The following is a 25,772-nucleotide window of genomic DNA, read 5'->3' as shown; positions in this document are numbered from 1 at the left end:
CGGCGTTTGTTGCTCATTCTTTTCTTCTCTTTTCAACAAAGTGCAAGTGATGCCCCACACGTAGAAAAGATCACATAGAAAGATGTACCCACCACATGCAGAGAAGATCACATAGGAAGATATTATCATATACAGAAAATCAGAATAGTACAGCAAGATGAGGCTAAAAAGGTAGACTGTTATCAGAACTTGAAAGACTTGTGACCCATGTTAAGAGCTTAAATATCAGCGTCCAGAGCTCAGAGACAGGACACGAACTGAGTCTCTAAAGAGATGAGACAGATGATATATATTTTAGAGCTACTGAGAGAAATATGGTAATTGGAGCTGAAGGCAAAGATGGGGTAAGACTGGGAGAGCATACAGTGCGTAGAAGGGCTGACATGTGACCCTGAGTCCACCAATCCATAAACACCAAGAACTGACAAATTTTATTTGCCAAAACATAACTTTTCTCAGGGCAAGAGGAATCATCTGGAGGTGATATGTTTATTACATAGATTGGCATGATGGTTTCACAGACATATACTCACCTCAAAACTCATGACATTCATACATTAAATATGTACAGCTCTTTATACATCACTCGTACAAGAAGAAAGTTATTTTTGAACAGAAAGTAATAAAATCCATATGTGATTTTAAGCATAAAGATAATAGACGTTTAATAAAGAATATGATGCATATACACCACCGGACAGGCTTCCCTGGTGGTGCAGTGGGAAGTAATCTGGCTGCCGAGCAGGAGACCTGGGTTCAGAAAAGAGCTGGACATGGCGTAGTGACTAAACGACCCACCTCCACAGGATGCCAGCCTGAGCCCACCGGCTGGGAGAAAGCGAAACTTAAAAGGCTGGCCAGACGCTGTGTGGGGACCACGCGGATCAACCGGAACTCTCCCACACCACTGGTAGGGATACAGAAGCTGCAACCACTCAGGAAGACAGTCTTGCACTTTTATTTTTCCATCTTTATTAAAATATTGTTGGCCCACAGCATTGAGTAAGCTGGAGGGGAACATGCGGTACGCTCATTCTCCACATGCAAATCTGACACACTTATTTTCTCCAAGATGACCGCCAGCACAGCTCGCACCAGCGCTGCTCTCTCATCACGGTATTGTCCTTTCTTTTCCGGGAGGTGTGTTGTTCAAGAACAGCTGTCACACTGTTGATCTCTAAGGGAGAGGGGAAGCTGGGGTCTCCTCTGCTGCCATCTGGGTGATGTCTCCAGAAAACCATATATCTCCTTGGCTGAGCAATGCACTTCTAGAGAAAGTCTTTCTCAAGTATACAAAGTGGCACATATCAGTATTTTCTTAAAGTTAAAAGCATGACCAGATGACTGCTGCTGCTGCTAAGTCACTTCAGTCGTGCCCGACTCTGTGCAACCCCCCAGACGGCAGCCCGCCAGGCTCCCCCGTCCCTGGGATTCTCCAGGTAAAAACACTGTAGTGGGTTGCCATTTCCTTCTCCAATGCATGAAAGTGAAAAGTGAAAGTGAAGTCGCTCAGTCATGTCTGCCTCTTAGCAACCCCATGGACTGAGGCCCACCAGGCTCCTCCGCCCATGGGATTTCCCAGGCAAGAGTGCTGGAGTGGGGTGCCATTGCCTTCTCCGGACCAGATGATTACCAGGCCAGTAATTCCACATCCTGATTTTACCCAAGATATATGAACACATCCACGACAAACGGACTAAGACGCAAATGTTCACTGAAGCCTTATTCATAATGGCCAAAAAGCTGGCAGAACCTCAAACGTCTAACCGCTGAACGAAACAGGTGAATGAAAATGCAAACCCAAGAATAGTCCTTAGAGACGAAAAGGAAACACTGCTGCAGCAGCATGGAGTGACCCCCACACACTATGCTGCACAAACAAGAAGCTGGGCAGAATGAGTGCACGTGTGCAGCCCCCTCACGGGACAGCTTTACACCAAGAATAAACGCAGCTGGCTTCCCCGGGGGCTCAGTGGGGAAGAACCCGCCGGACAACACAGGAGACATGGATTTGATCCCTGGGTTGGAAGGGTCCCCTGGAGAAGGGAATGGCTGCTTTCTCCAGTGGTCTTGCCTGGAGAATCCCATGGACAGAGAAAGCTGGTGGGCTACAGTCCACGGGGTCGCAAAGAGTCAGACACGACCGAGCGACTAATCAACAACAAATGTAGTTACATCTCAATACAAGGGACCTTTGAAACACTTAGAACAATATGATCATAGGAAATAATATTACAAAATACAAAAAAGTGATAGACAATTATTAAATATGAAAGCTAGTATTCTATTGAATGAGATGGATCAGAGCATAATTTCTCTGTGCTATTTCACTTAAGATAAAGATGTATACTGCTAAACACTCATTGGTTGTGTGGCTAACGTAGTCTTGAGCTTTGCTATTGGCAGGTTGAATCACTAAACATTTCCAGAGATGAAATAAATGAGGAATCACCTTCATAAGAGAAGATATTTATGATCGGATTAATAACAAAGTTTGTATATTAATTGAATACTACACAATGTATTTGGAGAAGGCAATGGCACCCCACTCCAGTACTCTTGCCTGGAAAATCCCATGGACGGAGGAGCCTGGTAGGCTGCAGTCCATGGGGTCGCTAACAGTCGGACACGACTGAGCGACTTCACTTTCACGTTTCACTTTCATGCATTGGAGAAGGAAATGGCAACCCACTCCAGTGTTCTTGCCTGGAGAATCCCAGGGACGGGGGAGCCTGGTGGGCTGCCGTCTATGGGGTCGCACAGAGTCGGACACGACTGAAGCGACTTAGTAGTAGTAGTAGTACACACTTTATTGGCAAGAAATTTTATAAGTTTCATTCATGGGTTTAACCCAAAGTATCTTAAAACTATATAACCATTAAACACTCCAGAGTTTTGGTATTTCCTTGTGTTTGAATGAGTATCAGGAATAACACATCACTTCATGGGAAATAGATGGGGAAACAGGAGAAACAGTGTCAGACTTTATTTTTGGGGGCTCCAAGATCACTGCAGAAAGTGACTGCAGCCATGAAATTAAAAGACACTTACTCCTTGGAAGAAAAGTTATGACCAACCTAGATAGCATATTCAAAAGCAGAGACATTACTTTGCCGACTAAGGTCTATCTAGTCAAGGCTGTGGTTTTTCCTGTGGTCATGTGTGGATGTGAGACTTGGACTGTGAAGAAGGCTGAGCACCGAAGAATTGATGCTTCTGAACTGTGGTGTTGGAGAAGACTCTTGAGGGTCCCTTGGACTGCAAGGAGATCAAACCAGTCCATCCCAAAGGAGATCAGTCCTGGGATTTCTTCGGAAGGAATGATGCTAAAGCTGAAGCTCCAGTACTTTGGCCACCTCATGCGAAGAGTTGACTCACTGGAAAAGACTCTGATGCTGGGAGGGATTGGGGGCAGGAGGAGAAGGCGTCGACAGAGGATGAGATGGCTGGATGGCATCACGGGCTCGATGGACGTGAGTCTGAGTGAACGCTGGGAGATGGTGATGGACAGGGAGGTCTGGCATGCTGCAATTCATGGGGTCGCAAAGGGTCGGACACGACTGAGCGACTGAACTGAACTGAGCTGAACTGAACTGTGTCCAGTGTAAACTCATAGGGAGAAACATCACATGTGGTTTCAGTAGATTTCCAGATGCTCCTCTGGTTGGGTCCCCAAAAGCACCCAATCTGAAGACAGTGGAAGACTGGAGAAGTTATGTTATTAGTGAAAAGCTGCCCTCACTCCTCCTATCACCTTGCCTTATCTTCAGAACACGTCATTCTGGGCTGAACTACTGCCCTTCGGATGCTGCACTCTTCACAGCGTACAGGAATCTGTATGAGACAGGGAAGCAGAAGCCTGTGAGTGGGCCTGCACGTCTTGATCCATCAGTAAACGAGCTTTGTCTTTGTTGCTCCAAGGCGTTTCTCATCAGGAAGATCTGAGGGAGGCGACAAGGTCACTGTTCTTTTGTGACATGTTGGCAGGCTGGGAAACCTGCCCCTCTGAACGCAGGAGACTCTCAGGTAGCTAAGACTGGAGACAGAACACAGCCCGTCGAGATGCTGAAGCTTCGTACAGTGATAACGCCTCCAGAGGCGCCTCCAGGCTTGCTGCAGGGTGTGCGTGCTGGGGGCAGCCTTCCAGCCTCCAGCACTCAGCTGTGGAGGTTCCGGGACCCCCCTCTGCCGCAGGGGCTCCTTCTCTCTGCCCCCCTCTGCACCGCCCTCCCTTCCGCCTCGCTCCCTCTTTCCCCCTCTTTTCCTCTCCCTGCCTCCCTACACGCTTCCTCTCTCTCTCTCTCTCTCACCAAACACACACAGCATCTAAACAGGGGAGCTCGGTCAGCAGGGCTCCACCACTAAACACAGCGCGGCTTTGGAACTAACCCTCTAGGGAGGCCTCAGGAACAGCCCCTCCCGGGGCCGCCAGGTTCGCCTGCTGCCCTCCCATCTGCACCCTTGAAACTGGGACTTTACCTCCTGGGGCTCTGAACTGCTGCCGCGAGAAGCGCCCCGAAACCAGGAACAAGCCAGAGTGCATCCCCCCCTCACCCTTCCGGGTTCTGGGGAGGAGAAGCACCGCAGGAGCCACGACGGGCGCTGCTCCAGGGCCTCGTGTCCGCGGGCCCCGGTGTCCGCGCGGTGCAGGCTGGCTCAGGATGGCCCCAGTCTCTGCATGGACCCCCGGTGTCCGCGCGGCGCAGGCTGGCTCAGGATGGCCCCAGTCTCTGCATGGACCCCCCGGTGTCCGCGGCACACGCTTACTCAGGACGCCGCAGTGTCCGTGCAGCTCAGGCTGGCTCAGGATCGCATGGATACGGATAAAGGCCTCGAGGTTACGGAAAAATACCGCCATGGCTTCTCTCCAGACTCTTAACGAGTGTTTAGTTGGGCTGGTAGGACTGCTGCTTGTACTGGACTGAAGAGAAGTTCCTCTGCCCCCCCCCACCCCACCCCCCAATTTATTTCTAATCACAGTGTGACCTCATTTGTAAATAGATCATAGACATAACTGGTAACATAAGATCTACTGACTCAAGCTGGGTCCTCATCCAATGACTGGACCCTTATATGAAGAGACACAGAGGAGACGGTCATGACCAGACAGAGGCACAGGCCCCGAACTCGAGGAACCACCAGGAGGTAGAAAAGGTAAAGAGAATTCTCCCCGAGAGCCTCGCGAGCAAGTGTGGTCATGAGAACACACCGATTTTAGCCCTCAAGCCTCCAGAAGTGGGAGAGAATGAATACCGGATGTTTCAAACCTCAGTGTGGGCAGCTCAGGACAGAGGTCCCAGGATCCTAACACAGTGTCTCCAGAGCACAGGAGAAGTCCCATCTCACACTGCAGTGCCTAAACTGTTAAGTTACAATAGTTTACTAGAGCAAAAAAATCAACCATTTCAGCAATTAAAAATACATTCAAAGAAGGACATGAACCTCATCAAAGCAACATTGTAAATCAACATTCAATGAAATGCCCTGAATTTCAGGAACAGATCTTTTACCTGACGTCCAGGTAATTAGGATGTTTGGTCAAGTGGTCATCAAATGCAAGGAGGAAATCACTGGAACAAGTTAGAGTCAAGCATTTCTTGTGCAATAAGAGACATTTGCTGGAGTCTATGGGAGTGGACGTTATCTTGCTTGGATCCCTGAGAACCTGAAGGTGCTGACAGCTGTCCCTGGCAGTCCTGGGGAGATCTGCGCTAAAGCCAGAATCATGTCCGGGAACACAGGCTGGTTGCAGAAGTCGTGGGGTAGGGAATGGATGGTGCTATCATGGCCTCAGAGTTTGTCTCAGAGGATGAGGCTTAGGAAGCCAATTGTCACCAGATGTAAAGGAGCCTTGGCAAACCTCCCTCATCATTAAGTTCCTGCTTCTAGCACTGTGGTAGAGACCCTTCACTAGGCTCAGTACTAAGTCATAGAACATAATTAAGAACTCAGTGAATGGAGAATGAATCACTATAAAAATAGATACTGAAACACATTATGTGATCACCCCTACATTCACATGGAATCAAGAAGCCTTCATTCAAATGTGAGAGACCAAGAGTCAGTGATTCCTAGTTCATGCACAAAGAAGAGTCTCTCTCTTTCTGCATGCTACCAAAAAATTAAGAGACCCATAAAATAAATCTGGGAGGCAGTGCAACTTTTCTGCTATGAGAAGTTATAGAATAAAATTTTGACTAAGAACTTACTCCGTCCTTCCTTAATATATGATATTAATCAATTCAAGGGGCTTCCCAGTTGGCACTGGTGGTAAAGAACCAGTTTGCCAACACAGGAGACATAAGAGACCCAGGTTCAAGCCCTGGACTGGGAAGATCCCCTGGAGGAGGACATGGCAACCCACTCCAGAGTCTTGCCTGGGGAATCCCCAGGGACAGAGGCGCCGGGTGGGCTCCAGCCCATCGGGTCACAAAGAGTGGGAAACGACTGCAGTGACTTAGCAGACACACACGAAGTCAATTGGAACGTTAAACGTCCATCGAAAACCACTGAAAGGAAGGGCTGTAGAAACGGTTCTAGAGACAGGAGATGTGAGAGAGGGTTGGATGGTGCTAAGCATACAGTAGGATGACTGTCCGAATGTAGCTGGAGGCCTGGGAATGGGGAGATGGGTGGTGGCGAATGAACTGTCTGTCTGCCGTGACATACCTTCAGACAAGACGGCTCCCCAACTAAGGGACATTAAGGTAAATCTGATTCATCCTGTTCAGATGCTATTTACGTTGTACAGATCTGTATCTCTATGGGAATATTAAAACAGTAATTGGCAGATATCCTATTATTGAAAGCTTGAAGGATTTTCTCAAGTAACCAGTTTACCTGCAGATGGGTATAACCACATGCGTAATAGGAAAGAAGAGATAAAATGCGCCCTAGGATGTGCACCTCAGTAAAGCTGATGAACCTTCACGCCCTTCAAGGAAGAAAACGGTAGGGAAACAGAGGAGCTCTTTCTGAAGCAAGCTATACAGGTATTAGAAAGAGTGGGATGGCCCCTGGACACGTCGCTTCCTCTTCAGGTTTATTGGATTCCGGGATTCATGACGCCAGTGATGTTGGTATATTTAGAAAATGCCAAAAGACGGGTTGGCAAGTACTGACTTGCAAAACTATCTGAGAAGCGCTGAGTGTCCTGCGACCCTGTGTGACATCGTGGTGTCTTCACCTTGTCTAATACGTGCCAGGAGCACTTTTGAAAAGGAGGGGGAGAAGGATGTGATACGGTTTCTTGTTTGAACGAACCGAAGTTCCCCCTAAATTTAAGCAAAATCCCGTGCTTTCCAGACGTGCTCAGTCGCGCCCCACTCTTCGCCACCCTACGGACTGACTGTTGCCCGAGAGACTCCTCCGGCCGCGGCGTTTCCCAGGCGAGCGCGCTGGAGCGGGCTGCCGTTTCCTCCTCCAGGACGAGATCCAGACCTTCCGCAGCCAGCGCCCCGTCCTCAGAGCCAGCCTCTGCACCGCAAGCCTCAGTGACTCAGTCACAGGCGGAGTCAGCTCACTCAGGGGTTCCCTCGAGTCCTCGACTCCTGCTCTGTCCCCTGGGCCTCCTCCAGGCCCAGCCGGGGCTCCTTGCTTCTTCTCTGGCCTCAGAGCCCTTTCTCTTTGAGCCCAGAGACGTCCACCCTGCTCCGGCCCGTGGGGCCCCCTGCTCTCTGGCAGCGTCCGAGACGCAGCCGTGACCGGGAGCTCTTATCCCTCATGTTTGGGTCTTTCCTCCTGCTGTTTCCTTCTTCTTCAGTCTCAGCTCCCCCATCAGACTCCAGCAGACTCCATCCTCGCTCAGCCCACCCAGTCTCAGCTCAGGGGTCTCTGACTTCCAGTGTCATTCGGGGGTCAGGAGGAGCCCTAAGAGCAGCGGGGCTGAGCTCAGGAATCGTCTTTCCGGGTTAGACACACGGGTCTCGCTTCCTCCAGCGCGTGTCCCCATCCCTGTGGTGGGCGAGCCTTCCTGTGAGTGGGTGATGTGCTGGGACTGCACCTGTGGACCAAGCACAGTGCCGCGCGCCGGGGTGAGGAGGGAACGCCAGCCCGCAGACGCGCACTTTCCCCTAGCCTGCTGGGAGTGGGACGGTGCAGCTGCTGGGGAAGGCAGGCTGGTAGTTCTTCTAAATCAATCATAGAGTAAAAATTGACCTATCAGTCGATTAAGTGCAAACTTACCGTTGACCCACAGATTTCATTCCTAAGTATATGCCTCAGAAATTAAAACATACTTCCACACTGAAATTGCTAAGTTTTGCACAACCCTAAAAGTGTCTGAAACCCTTCCTTCCTCCCTAATAACTGTGGGGTCCTTGGAGGATAAATTAGGGACCCATTCCCACCCCTTCGGATTTTGTGGGAGAATACGATCTCTACTGAGAGGGCAGAAGACGCAGCTTCTTTTCATCTAAACACAAGGAGATTTGTCAGTAAAGGTCCAGAGTCTGTCTACACCTCCCTGTGGGGAATGGATACACACGCAGCCTCCTGGAACCAGCTCCCTGCCTGCAGAGCTCACCTGGGCAATTCAGCACCCAGGTTTCCGTTCGGTCACTCTGTGGCTCATTTCTGTTATCTGTGAAATGGGGAAAACAAACTTGCCAACCTAAATATGGCACTAAAGAGGAAAATGGGTGAATTCAAAACCCCCTCAGTAAAAGGTCAGCTCATGTCAGTCATGTCAGACTCTTTGTGACCCCATGGACTGTAGCCTACCAGGCTCCTCCGTCCAGGCAAGAGAACTGGAGTGGGTTGCCGTTTCCTTCTCCAGGAGCTCTTTCCAACCCAGGGATTGAACCCGGGTCTCCCACATTGCAGGCAGACGCTTTACCCTCTGAGCCACCAGGGAAGGAGTTTTAATATTATTCTATCACAGGAACACCCGATGCCTGAAGAGATGAGACTCCAGTGATGAGACTCAACCATGCCATTCAAAGAACACATTTTTCTCTGTCTTCTTCTCTTACAGACTTTGGCTCTGTTGTCCTGGCCGTGAGTCGGAAGAGGGTGTACTGCAGAGCAGGGTGGCTGAGAAATGCTGTAGTTCTGGAGCTCAAGCGACCTGCTTTCCTGAGACATCGTTGTACAAAGACATTAGGAAACTGCCCTTAACATGGGTCCTGTTTGTACCCATTGTTCTTCTCACTGAGAGCAAGTGAGTCTGCTAGAAAATGAGCTGCCCTCTGAGCTCAGCAGTCAGGGCACAGCTGGGATTAACCGCGAGGACAGTGGGGTCACGGGGAGGACAGCGCCAGGGTCCAGCCTCGAGGGGAGGCAAAACATACCTGGTCTCCGCCTACAGCTGACACAATTTGCAGTCTCTCTTCTACTGAGACGCTGAGCTATTTTCCCGGGCACACAGAATATTTTTAAAGAAACAAGCCTTTGCAGAACTTAAAAAGTGTCAGCTTTTCAGTTGTTTGTGTTAGAAGTGGTCTTAAATACGAGTCAACATGTATTAACAAGAGAAGATTTTTAAGGGTGGTTATTTCTGGCCGGGCCCAGCTCCTCAGGGCATGTGAAGCAGCTGGGACATGAGTGCGCTCTCTGGTCTCGGAAAGGCACGCACCTGCGTTTCATATGAGCCGCAGATGGCAGGCCGCAGTTTCTTCTGCGGAAGGAAAGGCCCTACAGGAGTTGGTCAGTAATCTTGTCTTGACTCATAAAGACTTCTTCCTCACGAAGTTGACAATAACTGGTGAAGAAATCAGAAGTTGATCTTGAAATCCCAGCTGCCTTGAGGCACGGGAGGCGGCTGGTAGAGGTATATATTCAGGGCTGAGCGCGCCCGGCACACAGACGTGCAGGCTGCCTGCCCACCTCTGCTTCCTCCAGGAACATAGGTAAGTGCTTCCAGCAGCTCTGAGTTACTCAGGAATCCTTTCTGAAAGTAATAATGAACGTGATGTTCTATTGTGCATGTGTTAAATATTTCATTTGGTATGATGGTATTTTACGTATTCTGCCACAGTAAAAGAACTGTTTCTCCTGATTTAGTCCACAGGTAATTTACTTATTTCTAAAAGAAAACCCACGCTCCTTCGGGAGCACGCGTATCAGGGGTAGGCTGTCCAGCATCCACAGATCCTTCTAGTAAGGCACGGAGGTACCTGATGGGAGATGGCTGGATGTTACCACATCAGTTTTGCCTTAGAATCTGTTATAAACTCACTGGGAAAGAACTGGAGGTTGGGAAAAATTGAAAGGAAAAAGAAAAGGGGGTAGCGGTGGATGGAATGGTCACACAGTATCACGGACACAATGAATACGAATTTGGACAAACTCTGGGAGGTAGTGGAGGACAGAGGAGCGTGTCCATGGAGTGCGAAGAATTGGACACTACTTACTTACAACTGAACAACAGCAACAAAGCGTCTGTTATAAAGCAGTTTTTACCCACTCTTGTACAGTCAGTTAGGAAGAGACAGTAAAGATGCTCTATTACTTTATAGAAATTTTCTTTAAATACTAATTTCAATAGTCGTCTAATTATGAGATGGATGCAGGTACATCTCCTAATTATGAAATGTATAACATGAAGTTTCTATTATATTTAAGAACAGTTTCTATGAATAAGGCTTCCCGGGCGGCACTGGTGGTAAAGACCAAGCCTCCCAATGCAGGAGCTGTAAGAGATGCGGGTTCAGTCCCTGGGTGGGGAAGATCCCCTGGAGGAAGGCATAAAAGCCCACTCCAGTATTCCTACTTTCAGAAGTCTTCTAATTACTAAATGTATACAAAGGAAAAATCTTAGTTGCCAGAAATCCACAACCCACACATAAGGCATTTCTTTCAGAAATTCTCATTACAGACTAGCCTTCCTTCACTAGAGTGATGATAAAATGCATCTGATGCTCTTCCAGGACTTCCAGACCACATCCGGCCACCATGAGTTCCCTCGGCGAAGCAATCATCCACCTTGCAATCGATCTGTTCCACCAGATCAGACAATCAAAGAAGGAAAACATCTTCCTGTCCCCTTTCAGTATCTCGTCAGCCTTAGCCATGACTTACTTAGGGGCCCGAGAAAACACCGCATCCGAAATGGAGAAGGTAGGTGCAGCTGCCTTTCCGTCACAGGTCTGCACGGCTTGTCTGCTGGCTGGTGTGCAGATGACCACAGGTCTGCCTGTCCCCGGTCCCACGGGAAGCTCGAGCAGCCCCACGACTTGGTGGGCACAGAGGGGGGCACGCACTCTCTCGCAGGGCTCCCCCCTGCTCCTGTGCCTGGTCTTCCTCTGGGGGCTGGGATGAACCCCTACAATTGCACAGGTGAGGCTTTAATGGAAGAGTTCACTGGAAGTGAGGCGCTGACTAAGATCCATGGGCGACATCTTTACACGTTTCCTCAAAGATGAAACAAAAACTTGACATGATTCTCTAAGGTGGACAGCAATCAAGCAGCTTTGTGTTTTCCACACACAGACTGTGTTTTTTAAGAAGCAAGTGTTTGCACTGAATATTCCTTTCTTCTGTTCTTTGTTCCCTATGGTTTGGGATTTTTTGCTTGGTTTGGTACTTGGTTTGCATTTTCTTTCCTTTCTTCTTCCTGACTTTTTTCTTTCTTGTTTATCGACTGTGATGCACACAGATGTATAGGGTGACACTTCTCTGCCCCACTATCTGTCTCCTCCAGGTACTTCACTTCAGTAAAATCGCAGAGAACGCAAGAGGAGGAGCCGCAAAAGATCGCGTGAGTCACAGCGCACCGGACTTGGAGGATCAAGTGCCCAAGAGGGTCATGGTTTAAACTGGGAATGTCAGACAAAGTGGGGAAGCCCACTGTTAGGGGATCTTAAGTGAAGCCGTGGACGGGGGGTCGCTCATTCCACGTCACATGCGTGCTTCACCTCCTTGTTATCCTGAGAGGAGAGTAGCGTCTGCTTCACGGTGAGGGCTCTGAAACCAAAGGGGCTTCAGATTGAGCTCTGTTGTTGAGGAATGACAAATGTGGAAAACACAGCTGCTCTGAGCCGCAGCGACTTCACCCCGATTAACTGGGGACAATAGAATGTCTGCTGCAATACGTGCAAGTCCTCGTGAGGAGGAACAGCAGTGCCGGGAAAATGAAGACTCTGACGTGTGTTATGCATTTCATTATTGTTATTAGAGCGAAGTAATAATTACAGATTTAGAACATATTTCAAACACTGGATAGTATTAGTTAGCTCATAATATTAATATTGTCATTGGATAATGTTAAATCATGATGTTATTTCATATTATTAAGACCAATAGGTAGGCATCAAAATATATTATGGAAAGTGATTAACTGAGAGCTATTGTTTATAGACTAGTCCAAAACTCTTAGGTAGCAAGTTTAAGGTTCTGGATTGAGACAGGCCTGAGTTGCAAACCTGGCTCTGTCTCCTTGGAGAAGCTACTTAGCTCTCTGCACTCTCCTGTTATCATGTGAATGCAAGTAAAGGCTCAGAGGTGCAGGCTCAGAGGTGCTGGTGCGCAGCGGCGAGCTGTGTCCCAGTCACACACGGCTCCTACCCTGAGAAGTGTGGCCATCGGAATGAAGAGCCGTAGGTCAGAGTCAACAGGTCTTAGAAGACAGCCCCACCAGGAGTAACACAGGGCTTCACGTCATAGCCTAGGACAATATGCAGATTTCACTTCCTCACACGGTTGATGACTGTTAGAGACGCACAGTGCTCTGGCCCTCGAGAAGCCTAAGCTCAGCTGAGACGTTGACCCTGACCATTGCAGACAGCTAAGACATAACGCAGCTGAGGAGCGGTGCTGCGTGGGCAGTTCAGAAGAGAAAAGAGTGGACCGTGTTTGAGCAGGGAGGAAGAATTGCCTGGAAGACTGACTATAAACATTAGGAAGGCTATATCCAGTAAACACACCAATTAGGGGAAGTAGCAACAACCATCATCCCCGGGGATACCTCCCTCTAGACAGGGACCCAACAGACCCCTGGGGGTGTAGAGTTCACACTGACAGAGAATCCAGTGAGCTCACTTTTTGGTGTTTGAAGGTTGAAAAGCCAGGAAATGTTCATCATCACTTTCAAAAGCTTCTGACGGAATTAAAGAAATCCACTGATGCCTATGAGCTGAGTGTCGCCAACAGGCTCTATGGAGAAAAGGAGTTTCCGTTTCTCCAGGTGAGTTTCCTGGTCTATCCGGTCCCGGGTCCTCGGGCCCCAGCTCCTAATGGAGGGGGAGGGGTGCAAAGGAGCCTGGGAACCCGCACGGGGGCATTACCCCCAGGGGCCGGGCTCCCCAGCCACAACCCCACCCGCTGGAGTGTCCAGAGGCTGATAGCACACCAGTGAGGCGGGGCTGGGCATGGGCTTGTGAGCTCTGCTTGATCAGGATTTAACATATTGCATTTAATTTGGGAATCCCGACATGGTTACTGATAAATCACTTTTCATTCCTGCTTTCTTCCTGCTCATGTCACAGGAATACATGGATAATGTTCAGAAATACTACCTGGCCAGTGTGGAATCTGCTGATTTTAAAAATGCTGCAGAGGAAAGTCGAAAGATGATTAACTCCTGGGTGGAGAGCCAAACCAATGGTAGGTTATGAGTCACTCATTAAAAGTCACCACTGAGTCCCCGCTGTGTGTGAACACAGTGTGGACCCTGACCGGGCTTCCAGGAGCGGGGGTGAGACGAGATCGCGGAGGGTGGGGAGTCCTGCAGGGGGTGGACGGTCCAAGTCAGTGCGGAGAGACCCGGGCGGGGGTGCTCCCAGGACCAGCCCCCTGCAGGCACAGCTGAGTCTGGAAGACAGTTTCTTGTGGATCTCAAGTCTCTGCTCAGACTTAAGGTTGAGTCATAAATTTTTCTTTCAATTAAAAGCCTAACTTCTGGATTATAATCCCTAAGAGAAAATATGAAGAGTCCACTTTTGCTTTCTTAACTGGGAAACAAACTGCTCTCCTTTAAACCATCCTTCTTGCAGAAATTACCCCCTGCAGGAAAAGGTGCCTGGCCCACGTCCCCCTCCCACAGGATTGTCATAGGTGTCCTCCCCACCCAGGGAGGGGGCTGGACAACGTCCCCATCCCATGAACCGTATCCTACCTCCCTTCCGAAATACAGATCTAACCTACAGCAACTCAAAGTTGAGAATGAAGACAAACACACCCCAGGGAATGGTGTCTGGGCACGGGTTCTAGATTGTAGTGTTCATATCATTTGTCCTAAAGAACTTTCAGGCCCATTTCCTCTGACTGCTAAGTTCAAATGTGAAAATAGCAATCGAAGAATAAAGTGAAGGAGACCAGAATAGAAGGAAGGGCTGAGTAAACAAGAGATACAGCTCTCGAGGGAGCAGGAAGGGAGGAAAGGAAAGAAGAAAACTGACCAGTAAAATCAACTGAAATCAGTGCATCAGGGTTCCTTGCGAGATGACTGATGTCCCCCCACACACAGACTGAACACCTTCCCAGGCAGGAGCAGGGGCGTCTCCACGAGGGCAACTCCATCAGGCTGGGGCCGTGAGCAAAGCCTCACCTGGTGAACCGCTGGGCATGGAGTCCCTCGAGGGGTGATTTGTATGAATCTTTAATCACTTGTAACTTTCAGAGCATCTTACAGACAGACCGCGTGTTCCTTTCATAATTGATCATTTGTCTTTGCAGGAAGAATCAAGAATCTGTTCCAAAACTCTCTTAATGGCTCTGTTCTGGTTCTGGTGAATGCTGTCTATTTCAAAGGGCAGTGGCAAGAGGAATTTAAGAAAGAAAATACTGTGGAGGAAAAATTTTGGCTGAACAAGGTATTGTCTATAAGTTATCCATATAACATAACGTAACTACATATGCACTGTGAAATGTAAATACGTATGGATTAATATATAACTGCAGGTAGAAGATAGAATTCATCAAGGCTTTTTTTTTTGTCTTTTTTTTTTTTTTTTTACTTTATTTAGTTGGGATCCCCTGAAGGAATTCTTGTCTCTAATTCACAAAATTTCCAGATCATCTCTTAGAAGGAGGATGTGTTTGGTATCTGAACAAGATTATCTTTCTTTATAACTTAGGCCCATTTAGCACTATTTGCACATGAATTTATTGCAGGATACAAGCAAACCTGTGCAGATGATGAAACAAACCAGTCACTTCAATTTCGTGTCACTGGAGGAGGTGCAAGCCAAGATCCTGGAAATCCCGTACAAAGGCGGAGAGCTGAGCATGCTGGTGCTGCTGCCCAGTGAAGTGGACGGTCTGCAGGAGGTGAGGCCTGGCGTTTACAGGGCTTCACGCTGTTGCGGAGGCCTGGCGTTTACAGGGCTGCACGCTGTTGCTTACGTTCCTGGTGACGCAGTGCGGTGCGGGCTGCTCATAGTATGGTGACAGTGATTGGCAGAGCTCAAGCACATGACGAAAATGTGAAGTCAATATGCTAAGTATCACAGGGTAATATGACAAGTGCACAAAAATCTGCACACCGCGGGTCAGAATAATATTCTGATGAACCTGTCGAATGTCAGTTGACAAAACAATATACCTGGGTACAAGCGTGAGGGTCTGACAACTGTGAGAATCTCCTGTGTAGTCCAGGAGACTCATTTGAAGATGAGGAAATTGACATATGTAATTGACACATGGAAACACCTGCAAGTTTACTCACAAACAAAACGAGAAAATTAAAGCAACAGAGTTCCCGTCACACTCATGCCCAAGCTCCATCGTGTCCAACTCTTTGTGACCCCATAGACTGTAGCCCACCAGGCTCCTTGTCCATGGGATTCTCCAGGCAAGAATAATGGGGCCCGTTGCCACTCCTCCTCCAGGGAAACTTCCAAACCCAAGGATCAAACTCGAGTCTCCTGTGTTTCCTTTGCAGGCAGATTCTTTACTTGCTGAGCCCCCGGGATAGCAAAGTTTCCTTATAGCCCACTAATTCACAGAGGTTTTTTAGACTGTGAGCAAATGGATTTATCTTGAATCCCAGTTTTTAATTTGCAAGTATTTAGTTTCTAAGTACTCAAAACTCATTCACAGTCTCATTTCTAGGAGTTCAAAGGTGGGAGGAGGAGGAATTATACAGTTTTCTTCTTAGCATTGCTATCATAAAGCTAATATATAAAAACACCAATAAGACCATCTGTCATAGAAGGACATCCCGTAAAAGACCATCTATACAGGCTGTAACAGCCGATGATGGTGCCGAAGAGGCCATAAATTGCCACCCTCAGAATGCATGCACGGGAACACTGGGAATCAGGACCTCACAGGGAAAGTCACACCGCAGTCAGTGTGGCGAGTCCTCAGAACGCTGTCTCCTGCTCCAGATTCCCCGTTATCAGTGACACTGGGAGTATCTGTCCTAGGATTTTACCTTATAGCAACAAGTTGAAACAACGGAAAAGCTGTTGGACATAAGTGGCTCAAAATTATGAAAAAATTTAAATAAGACACAATGGTATGTATTTGTATTACCTTACCTTCGTTTTGAAACTGACATGTAGTGAATGCTTAAAAGATATTACTTAAATAAATATAGATGTATACTGAGTATCAATTTAATGACAGTATTATGTAGCAACATAAACTTGATTAGAGAAATATTTATTGAAAAATTTTACAAATAGATCAAGCAAGAAAAAGGAGTAAAATTAGGATGTAAGCTATAAATGCACTATGGAAAAATTTTGGACAAAAGAAATTAACAAGAGCAGTCTACTGAAAGCAAGCATGCCATGGATAAACAGCGTGAGCAACGGACAGTTCATCCCCTACAGGTGGTTTGATTCAGCCGCCCTGTTGCCGCGCGTGTGTGCGCATATGCGCACGTCTGTGTCTGTATGCGCTTTGCTGTGCTGTGTTTGGCCGCTCAGCCAAGTCCGACTCCTTGCAACCCCGCAGACTGTAGCCCGCCAGGCTCCCCCATCCCTGGTATTCTCCAGGTAAGAATACTGGAGTGGGTTGCCATTTCCTTCTCCAGTGCATGAAGTGAGAAGTGAAAATGAAAGGGAAGTCGCTCAGTCGTTTCCTACTCTTAGAAACCCCACGGTCTGCAGCCTACCAGACTCCTCCATCCATGGGATTTTCCAGGCAAGAGTACTAGAGTGGGGTGCCATTGCCTTCTCCAAATATGCTGTCTGAGTTGGTCATAACTTTCCTTCCAAAGAGTAAGCGTCTTTTAATTTCATGGCTGCAATCACCATCCACAGTGATTTTGGAGCCTAAAAAAATAAAGTCTGCCACTGTTGCCACTGTTTCCCCATCTATTTCCCATGAAGTGATGGGACCGGATTCCATGATCTTCGTTTTCTGAATGTTGAGCTTTAAGCCAACTTTTTCACTCTCCTCTTTCACTTTCATCAAGAGGCTTTTTAGCTCCTCTTCACTTTCTGCCATAAGGGTGGTGTCATCTGCATATCTGAGGTTATGGATATTTCTCCTGGCAATCTTGATTCCAGCTTGTGTTTCTTCCAGACCAGTGTTTCTCATGATGTACTCTGCATTGAAGTTAAATAAGCAGGGTGACAATATACAGCCTTGACGTACTCCTTTTCCTATTTGGAACCAGTCTGTTGTTCCATGTCTAGTTCGAACTGTTGCTTCCTGACCTGCACAGAGGTTTCTCAAGAGGCAGGTCAGGCGGTCTGGTATTCCCATCTCTCAAGAAGACTTATTTGATTATATAATATATATCGAGAACTCTTATTTTTGCCTCCTAGGATAAAACCTAATAAACTGAATCTCCTGTATTCATGTTTACTGTGCAGATAATTGTTTTCCAGACATTTCAATCCGAGGTTAGGTGGGCCCCATGACCGCTGAGAATCCTGACAGTTGTTCCTTTTCCACTGTTCCAGGTTGAAGACCAGCTCACTGCTGAGAAGCTAATAGCGTGGACGAGCCCACAGAATATGGGGAAGAGACAAGTGCATTTACACCTGCCTCGGTTTAAAGTGGAAGAGAGCTACGACCTCGTGCCCACACTGAAAGCCCTGGGGATGGTGGACGCCTTCCATGATGGGGCCGCCGACTTCTCGGGCATGACCGGGAGACGCGATCTGGCGGTGTCGACGGTCGTCCACAAGTGCTTCGTGGAGGTGACTGAGGAGGGCACGGAGGCTGCGGCTGCTACTGGTGTGGCTGTTGGTTTCACATCTCTACCATTTCACGAGAGTTTCCGCTGTGATCACCCTTTCCTGTTCCTCATCAAGCACATCAAGACCAACAGCATCCTCTTCTGTGGCCGAGTCTCTTCCCCTTAGATGTCCTTGGCCAGCGGCCACACTCAGGGACGTTCACAGAGCTGTTTCCGGAGTTTGAAGACTGGTGTAACAGGTTCCCTTTTTATTTTCCTTTCCAAACTTAAAGTCACCACTGAGAATGTATTGGATTAAATATTATGTTTATCTGTCTCTCTCTTTCTACAAACACATGTAACCTATTCTATTCCCCATGAAAACTCCTTGGACAAAATGTTCACTGTATTTTTAAAAGTTATTTCCATGCTCTATCTTCTCCTAAGTCTGAAATATCATACCTCCTATTTCAAAAGGTGTATTTACTTTTCAAACCTAGACTTTCACATTTACTTGAGTTCAGGTGGCGTATGGGGCCCTTGGGTGTCTAAACGTTTTAACTTCCTGAGACACGTCGTCAATAAAGCTACGGTTTCTTCACGGCGTTTGTTGCTCATTCTTTTCTTCTCTTTTCAACAAAGTGCAAGTGATGCCCCACACGCAGAGAAGATCACACAGGAAGATATCACCCACCACACGCAGAGAAGATCACACAGGAAGATGTCATCACATACAGAAAATCAAAATAGTACAGCAAGATGAGGCTAAAAAGGTAGACTGTTATCAGAACTTGAAAGACTTGTGACCCATGTTAAGAGCTTAAATATCAGCGTCCAGAGCTCAGAGACAGGACACGAACTGAGTCTCTAAAGAGATGAGACAGATGATATATATTTTAGAGCTACTGAGAGAAATATGGTAATTGGAGCTGAAGGCAAAGATGGGGTAAGACTGGGAGAGCATACAGTGCGTAGAAGGGCTGACATGTGACCCTGAAGTCCACCAATCCATAAACACCAAGAACTGACAAATTTTATTTCCCAAAACATAACTTTTCTCAGGGCAAGAGGAATCATCTGGAGGTGATATGTTTATTACATAGATTGGCATGATGGTTTCACAGACATATACTCACCTCAAAACTCATGACATTCATACATTAAATATGTACAGCTCTTTATACATCACTCGTACAAGAAGAAAGTTATTTTTGAACAGAAAGTAATAAAATCCATATGTGATTTTAAGCATAAAGATAATAGATGTTTAATAAAGAATATGATGCATATACACCACCGGACAGGCTTCCCTGGTGGTGCAGTGGGAGGGAATCTGACTGCCGAGCAGGAGACCTGGGTTCAGAAAAGAGCTGGACATGGCGTAGTGACTAAATGACCCACCTCCACAAGATGCCAGCCTGAGCCCACTGGCTGGGAGAAAGCGAAACTTAAAAGGCTGGTCAGACCCTGTGTGGGGACCACGTGGATCAACCGGAACTCTCCCACACCACTGGGTAGGGATACAGAAGCTGCAACCACTCAGGAAGACAGTCTTGCACTTTTATTTTTCCATCTTTATTAAAATATTGTTGGCCCACAGCATTGAGTAAGCTGGAGGGGAACATGCGGTACGCTCATTCTCCACATGCAAATCTGACACACTTATTTTCTCCAAGATGACCGCCAGCACAGCTCGCACCAGCGCTGCTCTCTCATCACGGTATTGTCCTTTCTTTTCCGGGAGGTGTGTTGTTCAAGAACAGCTGTCACACTGTTGATCTCTAAGGGAGAGGGGAAGCTGGGGTCTCCTCTGCTGCCATCTGGGTGATGTCTCCAGAAAACCATATATCTCCTTGGCTGAGCAATGCGCTTCTAGAGAAAGTCTTTCTCAAGTATACAAAGTGGCACATATCAGTATTTTCTTAAAGTTAAAAGCATGACCAGATGACTGCTGCTGCTGCTAAGTCGCTTCAGTCGTGCCCGACTCTGTGCAACCCCCCAGACGGCAGCCCGCCAGGCTCCCCCGTCCCTGGGATTCTCCAGGTAAAAACACTGGAGTGGGTTGCCATTTCCTTCTCCAATGCATGAAAGTGAAAAGTGAAAGTGAAGTCGCTCAGTCATGTCTGCCTCTTAGCGACCCCATGGACTGCGGCCCACCAGGCTCCTCCGCCCATGGGATTTCCCAGGCAAGAGGGCTGGAGTGGGGTGCCATTGCCTTCTCCGGACCAGATGATTACCAGACCAGTAATTCCACATCCTGATTTTACCCAGGAGATATGAACACATCCACGACAAACGGACTAAGACACAAATGTTCACTGAAGCCTCATTCATAATGGCCAAAAAGCTGGCAGAACCTCAAATGTCTAACCGCTGAACGAAACAGGTGAACGAAAATACAAACCCAAGAATAGTCCTTAGAGACGAAAAGGAAACACTGCTGCAGCAGCATGGAGTGAACCCTACACGCTATGCTGTGCAAACAAGAAGCTGGGCAGAATGAGTGCACGTGTGCAGCCCCCTCACGGGACAGCTTTACACCAAGAATAAACGCAGCTGGCTTCCCCGGGGGCTCGGTGGGGAAGAACCCGCCGGACAACACAGGAGACATGGATTTGATCCCTGGGTTGGAAAGGTCCCCTGGAGAAGGGAATGGCTGCCCTCTCCAGTGGTCTTGCCTGGAGAATCCTATGGACAGAGAAACCTGGTGGGCTACAGTCCACGGGGTCGCAAAGAGTCAGACACGACCGAGCGACTAATCAACAACAAATGTAGTTGCATCTCAATACAAGGGACCTTTGAAACACTTAGAACAATACGATCATAGGAAATAATAGTAAAAAACACAAAAAAGTGATAGACAATTATTAAATATGAAAGCTAGTATTTTATTGAATGAGATGGATCAGAGCATAATTTCTCTGTGCTATTTCACGTAAGATAAAGATGTATACTGCTAAACACTCATTGGTTGTGTGGCTAACGTAGTCTTGAGCTTTGCTATTGGCAGGTTGAATCACTAAACATTTCCAGAGATGAAATAAATGAGGAATCACCTTCATAAGAGAAGATATTTATGATCGGATTAATAACACAAAGTTTGTATATTAATTGAATACTACACAATGTATTTGGAGAAGGAAATGGCACCCCACTCCAGTACTCTTGCCTGGAAAATCCCATGGACGGAGGAGCCTGGTGGGCTGCAGTCCATGGGGTCGCTAACAGTCGGACACGACTGAGCGACTTCACTTTCACGTTTCACTTTCATGCATTGGAGAAGGAAATGGCAACCCACTCCAGTGTTCTTGCCTGGAGAATCCCAGGGACGGCGGAGCCTGGTGGGCTGCTGTCTATGGGGTCGCACAGAGTCGGACACGACTGAAGCGACTTAGTAGTAGTAGTAGTACACACTTTATTGGCAAGAAATTTTATAAGTTTCATTCATGGGTTTAACCCAAAGTATCTTAAAACTATATAACCATTAAACACTCCAGAGTTTTGGTATTTCCTTGTGTTTGAATGAGTATCAGGAATAACACATCACTTCATGGGAAATAGACGGGGAAACAGGAGAAACAGTGTCAGACTTTATTTTGGGGGGCTCCAAGATCACTGCAGAAAGTGACTGCAGCCATGAAATTAAAAGACACTTACTCCTTGGAAGAAAAGTTATGACCAACCTAGATAGCATATTCAAAAGCAGAGACATTACTTTGCCGACTAAGGTCCGTCTAGTCAAGGCTATGGTTTTTCCTGTGGTCATGTATGGATGTGAGACTTGGACTGTGAAGAAGGCTGAGCACCGAAGAATTGATGCTTCTGAACTGTGGCGTTGGAGAAGACTCTTGAGAGTCCCTTGGACTGCAAGGAGATCCAACCAGTCCATCCTAAAGGAGATCAGCCCTGGGATTTCTTTGGAAGGAATGATGCTAAAGCTGAAGCTCCAGTACTTTGGCCACCTCATGCGAAGAGTTGACTCACTGGAAAAGACTCTGATGCTGGGAGGGATTGGGGGCAGGAGGAGAAGGCGTCGACAGAGGATGAGATGGCTGGATGGCATCACGGGCTCGATGGACGTGAGTCTGAGTGAACGCTGGGAGATGGTGATGGACAGGGAGGTCTGGCATGCTGCAATTCATGGGGTCGCAAAGGGTCGGACACGACTGAGCGACTGAACTGAACTGAGCTGAACTGAACTGTGTCCAGTGTAAACTCATAGGGAGAAACATCACATGTGGTTTCAGTAGAGTTCCAGATGCTCCTCTGGTTGGGTCCCCAAAAGCACCCAATCTGAAGACAGTGGAAGATTGGAGAAGTTATGTTATTAGTGAAAAGCTGCCCTCACTCCTCCTATCACCTTGCCTTATCTTATCTTCAGAACACGTCATTCTGGGCTGAACTACTGCCCTTCGGATGCTGCACTCTTCACAGTGTACAGGAATCTGTATGAGACAGGGAAGCAGAAGCCTATGAGTGGGCCTGCACGTCTTGATCCATCAGTAAACGAGCTTTGCCTTTGTTGCTCCCAGGCGTTTCTCATCAGGAAGATCTGAGGGAGGCAACAAGGTCACTGTTCTTTTGTGACATGTTGGCAGGCTGGGAAACCTGCCCCTCTGAACGCAGGAAACTCTCAGGTAGCTAAGACTGGAGACAGAACACAGCCCGTCGAGATGCTGAAGCTTCGTACAGTGATAACGCCTCCAGAGGCGCCTCCAGGCTTGCTGCAGGGTGTGCGTGCTGGGGGCAGCCTTCCAGCCTCCAGCACTCAGCTGTGGAGGTTCCGGGACCCCCCTCTGCCGCAGGGGCTCCTTCTCTCTGCCCCCCTCTGCACCGCCCTCCCTTCCGCCTCGCTCCCTCTTTCCCCCTCTTTTCCTCTCCCTGCCTCCCTACACGCTTCCTCTCTCTCTCTCTCACCAAACACACACAGCATCTAAACAGGGGAGCTCGGTCAGCAGGGCTCCACCACTAAACACAGCGCGGCTTTGGAACTAACCCTCTAGGGAGGCCTCAGGAACAGCCCCTCCCGGGGCCGCCAGGTTCGCCTGCTGCCCTCCCATCTGCACCCTTGAAACTGAGACTTTACCTCCTGGGGCTCTGAACTGCTGCCGCGAGAAGCGCCCCGAAACCAGGAACAAGCCAGAGTGCATCCCCCCCTCACCCTTCCGGGTTCTGGGGAGGAGAAGCACCGCAGGAGCCACGACGGGGCGCCCCGCACCCTCAGGCCGGCCCTGCGCGGCCGCTGAGCCCGCCCCCTGCGAGCGCCGCCGCAGGCCCGCTGCTCCAGGGCCTCGTGTCCGCGGGCCCCCCGGTGTCCGCGCGGTGCAGGCTGGCTCAGGATGGCCCCAGTCTCTGCATGGACCCCCCGGTGTCCGCGGCACACGCTTGCTCAGGACGCCCCGGTGTCCGCGCGGCTCAGGCTGGCTCAGGATCGCATGGATACGGATAAAGGCCTCGAGGTTACGGAAAAATACCGCCATGGCTTCTCTCCAGACTCTTAAAGAGTGTTTAGTTGGGCTGGTAGGACTGCTGCTTGTACTGGACTGAAGAGAACTTCCTCTGCCCCACCCCCACCCCACCCCCCAATTTATTTCTAATCACAGTGTGACCTCATTTGTAAATAGATCATAGACATAGCTAGTAACATAAGATCTACTGACTCAAGCTGGGTCCTCATCCAATGACTGGACCCTTATATGAAGAGACACAGAGGAGACGGTCATGACCAGACAGAGGCACAGGCCCCGAACTCGAGGAACCACCAGGAGGTAGAAAAGGTAAAGAGAATTCTCCCCGAGAGCCTCGCGAGCAAGTGCGGTGGTGAGAACACACCGATTCTAGCCCTCAAGCCTCCAGAAGTGGGAGAGAATGAATACCGGATGTTTCAAACCTCAGTGTGGGCAGCTCAGGACAGAGGTCCCAGGATCCTAACACAGTGCCTCGAGAGCACAGGAGAAGTCCCATCTCACACTGCAGTGCCTAAACTGTTAAGTTACAATAGTTTACTAGAGCAAAAAATCAACCATTTCAGCAAGTAAAAATACATTCAAAGAAGGACATGAGCCTCATCAAAGCAACATTGTAAATCAGCATTCAATGAAATGCCCTGAATTTCAGGAACAGATCTTTCACCTGACGTCCAGGTAATTAGGATGTTTGGTCAAGTGGTCATCAAATGCAAGGAGGAAATCACTGGAACAAGTTAGAGTCAAGCATTTCTTGTGCAATAAGAGACATTTGCTGGAGTCTATGGGAGTGGACGTTATCTTGCTTGGATCCCTGAGAACCTGAAGGTGCTGACAGCTGTCCCTGGCAGTCCTGGGGAGATCTGCGCTAAAGCCAGAATCATGTCCGGGAACACAGGCTGGTTGCAGAAGTCGTGGGGTAGGGAATGGATGGTGCTATCATGGCCTCAGAGTTTGTCTCAGAGGATGAGGCTTAGGAAGCCAATTGTCACCAGATGTAAAGGAGCCTTGGCAAACCTCCCTCATCATTAAGTTCCTGCTTCTAGCACTGTGGTAGAGACCCTTCACTAGGCTCAGTACTAAGTCATAGAACATAATTAAGAACTCAGTGAATGGAGAATGAATCATTAAGAAATTATAAAAATAGATACTGAAACACATTATGTGATCACCCCTACATTCACATGGAATCAAGAAGCCTTCATTCAAATGTGAGAGACCAAGAGTCAGTGATTCCTAGTTCATGCACAAAGAAGAGTCTCTCTCTTTCTGCATGCTACCAAAAAATTAAGAGACCCATAAAATAAATCTGGGAGGCAGTGCAACTTTTCTGCTATGAGAAGTTATAGAATAAAATTTTGACTAAGGACTTACTCCGTCCTTCCTTAATATATGATATTAATCAATTCAAGGGGCTTCCCAGTTGGCACTGGTGGTAAAGAACCAGTTTGCCAACACAGGAGACATAAGAGACCCAGGTTCAAGCCCTGGACTGGGAAGATCCCCTGGAGGAGGACATGGCAACCCACTCCAGAGTCTTGCCTGGGGAATCCCCAGGGACAGAGGCGCCGGGTGGGCTCCAGCCCATCGGGTCACAAAGAGTGGGAAACGACTGCAGTGACTTAGCAGACACACACGAAGTCAATTGGAACGTTAAACGTCCATCGAAAACCACTGAAAGGAAGGGCTGTAGAAACGGTTCTAGAGACAGGAGATGTGAGAGAGGGTTGGATGGTGCTAAGCATACAGTAGGATGACTGTCCGAATGTAGCTGGAGGCCTGGGAATGGGGAGATGGGTGGTGGCGAATGAACTGTCTGTCTGCCGTGACATACCTTCAGACAAGACGGCTCCCCAACTAAGGGACATTAAGGCAAATCTGATTCATCCTGTTCAGATGCTATTTACGTTGTACAGATCTGTATCTCTATGGGAATATTAAAACAGTAATTGGCAGATATCCTATTATTGAAAGCTTGAAGGATTTTCTCAAGTAACCAGTTTACCTGCAGATGGGTATAACCACATGCGTAACAGGAAAGAAGAGATAAAATGCGCCCTAGGATGTGCACCTCAGTAAAGCTGATGAACCTTCACGCCCTTCAAGGAAGAAAACGGTAGGGAAACAGAGGAGCTCTTTCTGAAGCAAGCTATACAGGTATTAGAAAGAGTGGGATGGCCCCTGGACACGTCGCTTCCTCTTCAGGTTTATTGGATTCCGGGATTCATGACGCCAGTGATGTTGGTATATTTAGAAAATGCCAAAGGACGGGTTGGCAAGTACTGACTTGC

General features: G+C 48.1%; 1 protein-coding gene across 1 annotated transcript; it reads left to right on the top strand.

Annotated features, from left to right (window-relative positions):
• Positions 1–9,800: 9,800 nt before the first annotated feature.
• LOC121817706 (serpin B3-like) lies at positions 9,801–18,617 on the top strand. Its single transcript, XM_042239157.2, has 8 exons — positions 9,801–9,848; positions 10,869–11,058; positions 11,642–11,698; positions 12,995–13,123; positions 13,425–13,542; positions 14,614–14,750; positions 15,052–15,207; positions 17,799–18,617. Exons 2-8 carry the CDS (start codon positions 10,894–10,896, stop codon positions 18,201–18,203), a joined length of 1,167 nt encoding a protein of 388 aa, XP_042095091.1. The 5' UTR covers positions 9,801–9,848; positions 10,869–10,893; the 3' UTR covers positions 18,204–18,617.
• Positions 18,618–25,772: the final 7,155 nt, after the last annotated feature.

Source organism: Ovis aries, chromosome 23 (assembly GCF_016772045.2).
Source record: "Ovis aries strain OAR_USU_Benz2616 breed Rambouillet chromosome 23, ARS-UI_Ramb_v3.0, whole genome shotgun sequence".
NCBI classification, from domain to species: domain Eukaryota; kingdom Metazoa; phylum Chordata; class Mammalia; order Artiodactyla; family Bovidae; genus Ovis; species Ovis aries.
The sequence above is the reverse complement of the archived record's forward strand: the minus strand, read 5'-3'. Positions and strand labels throughout refer to the sequence as shown.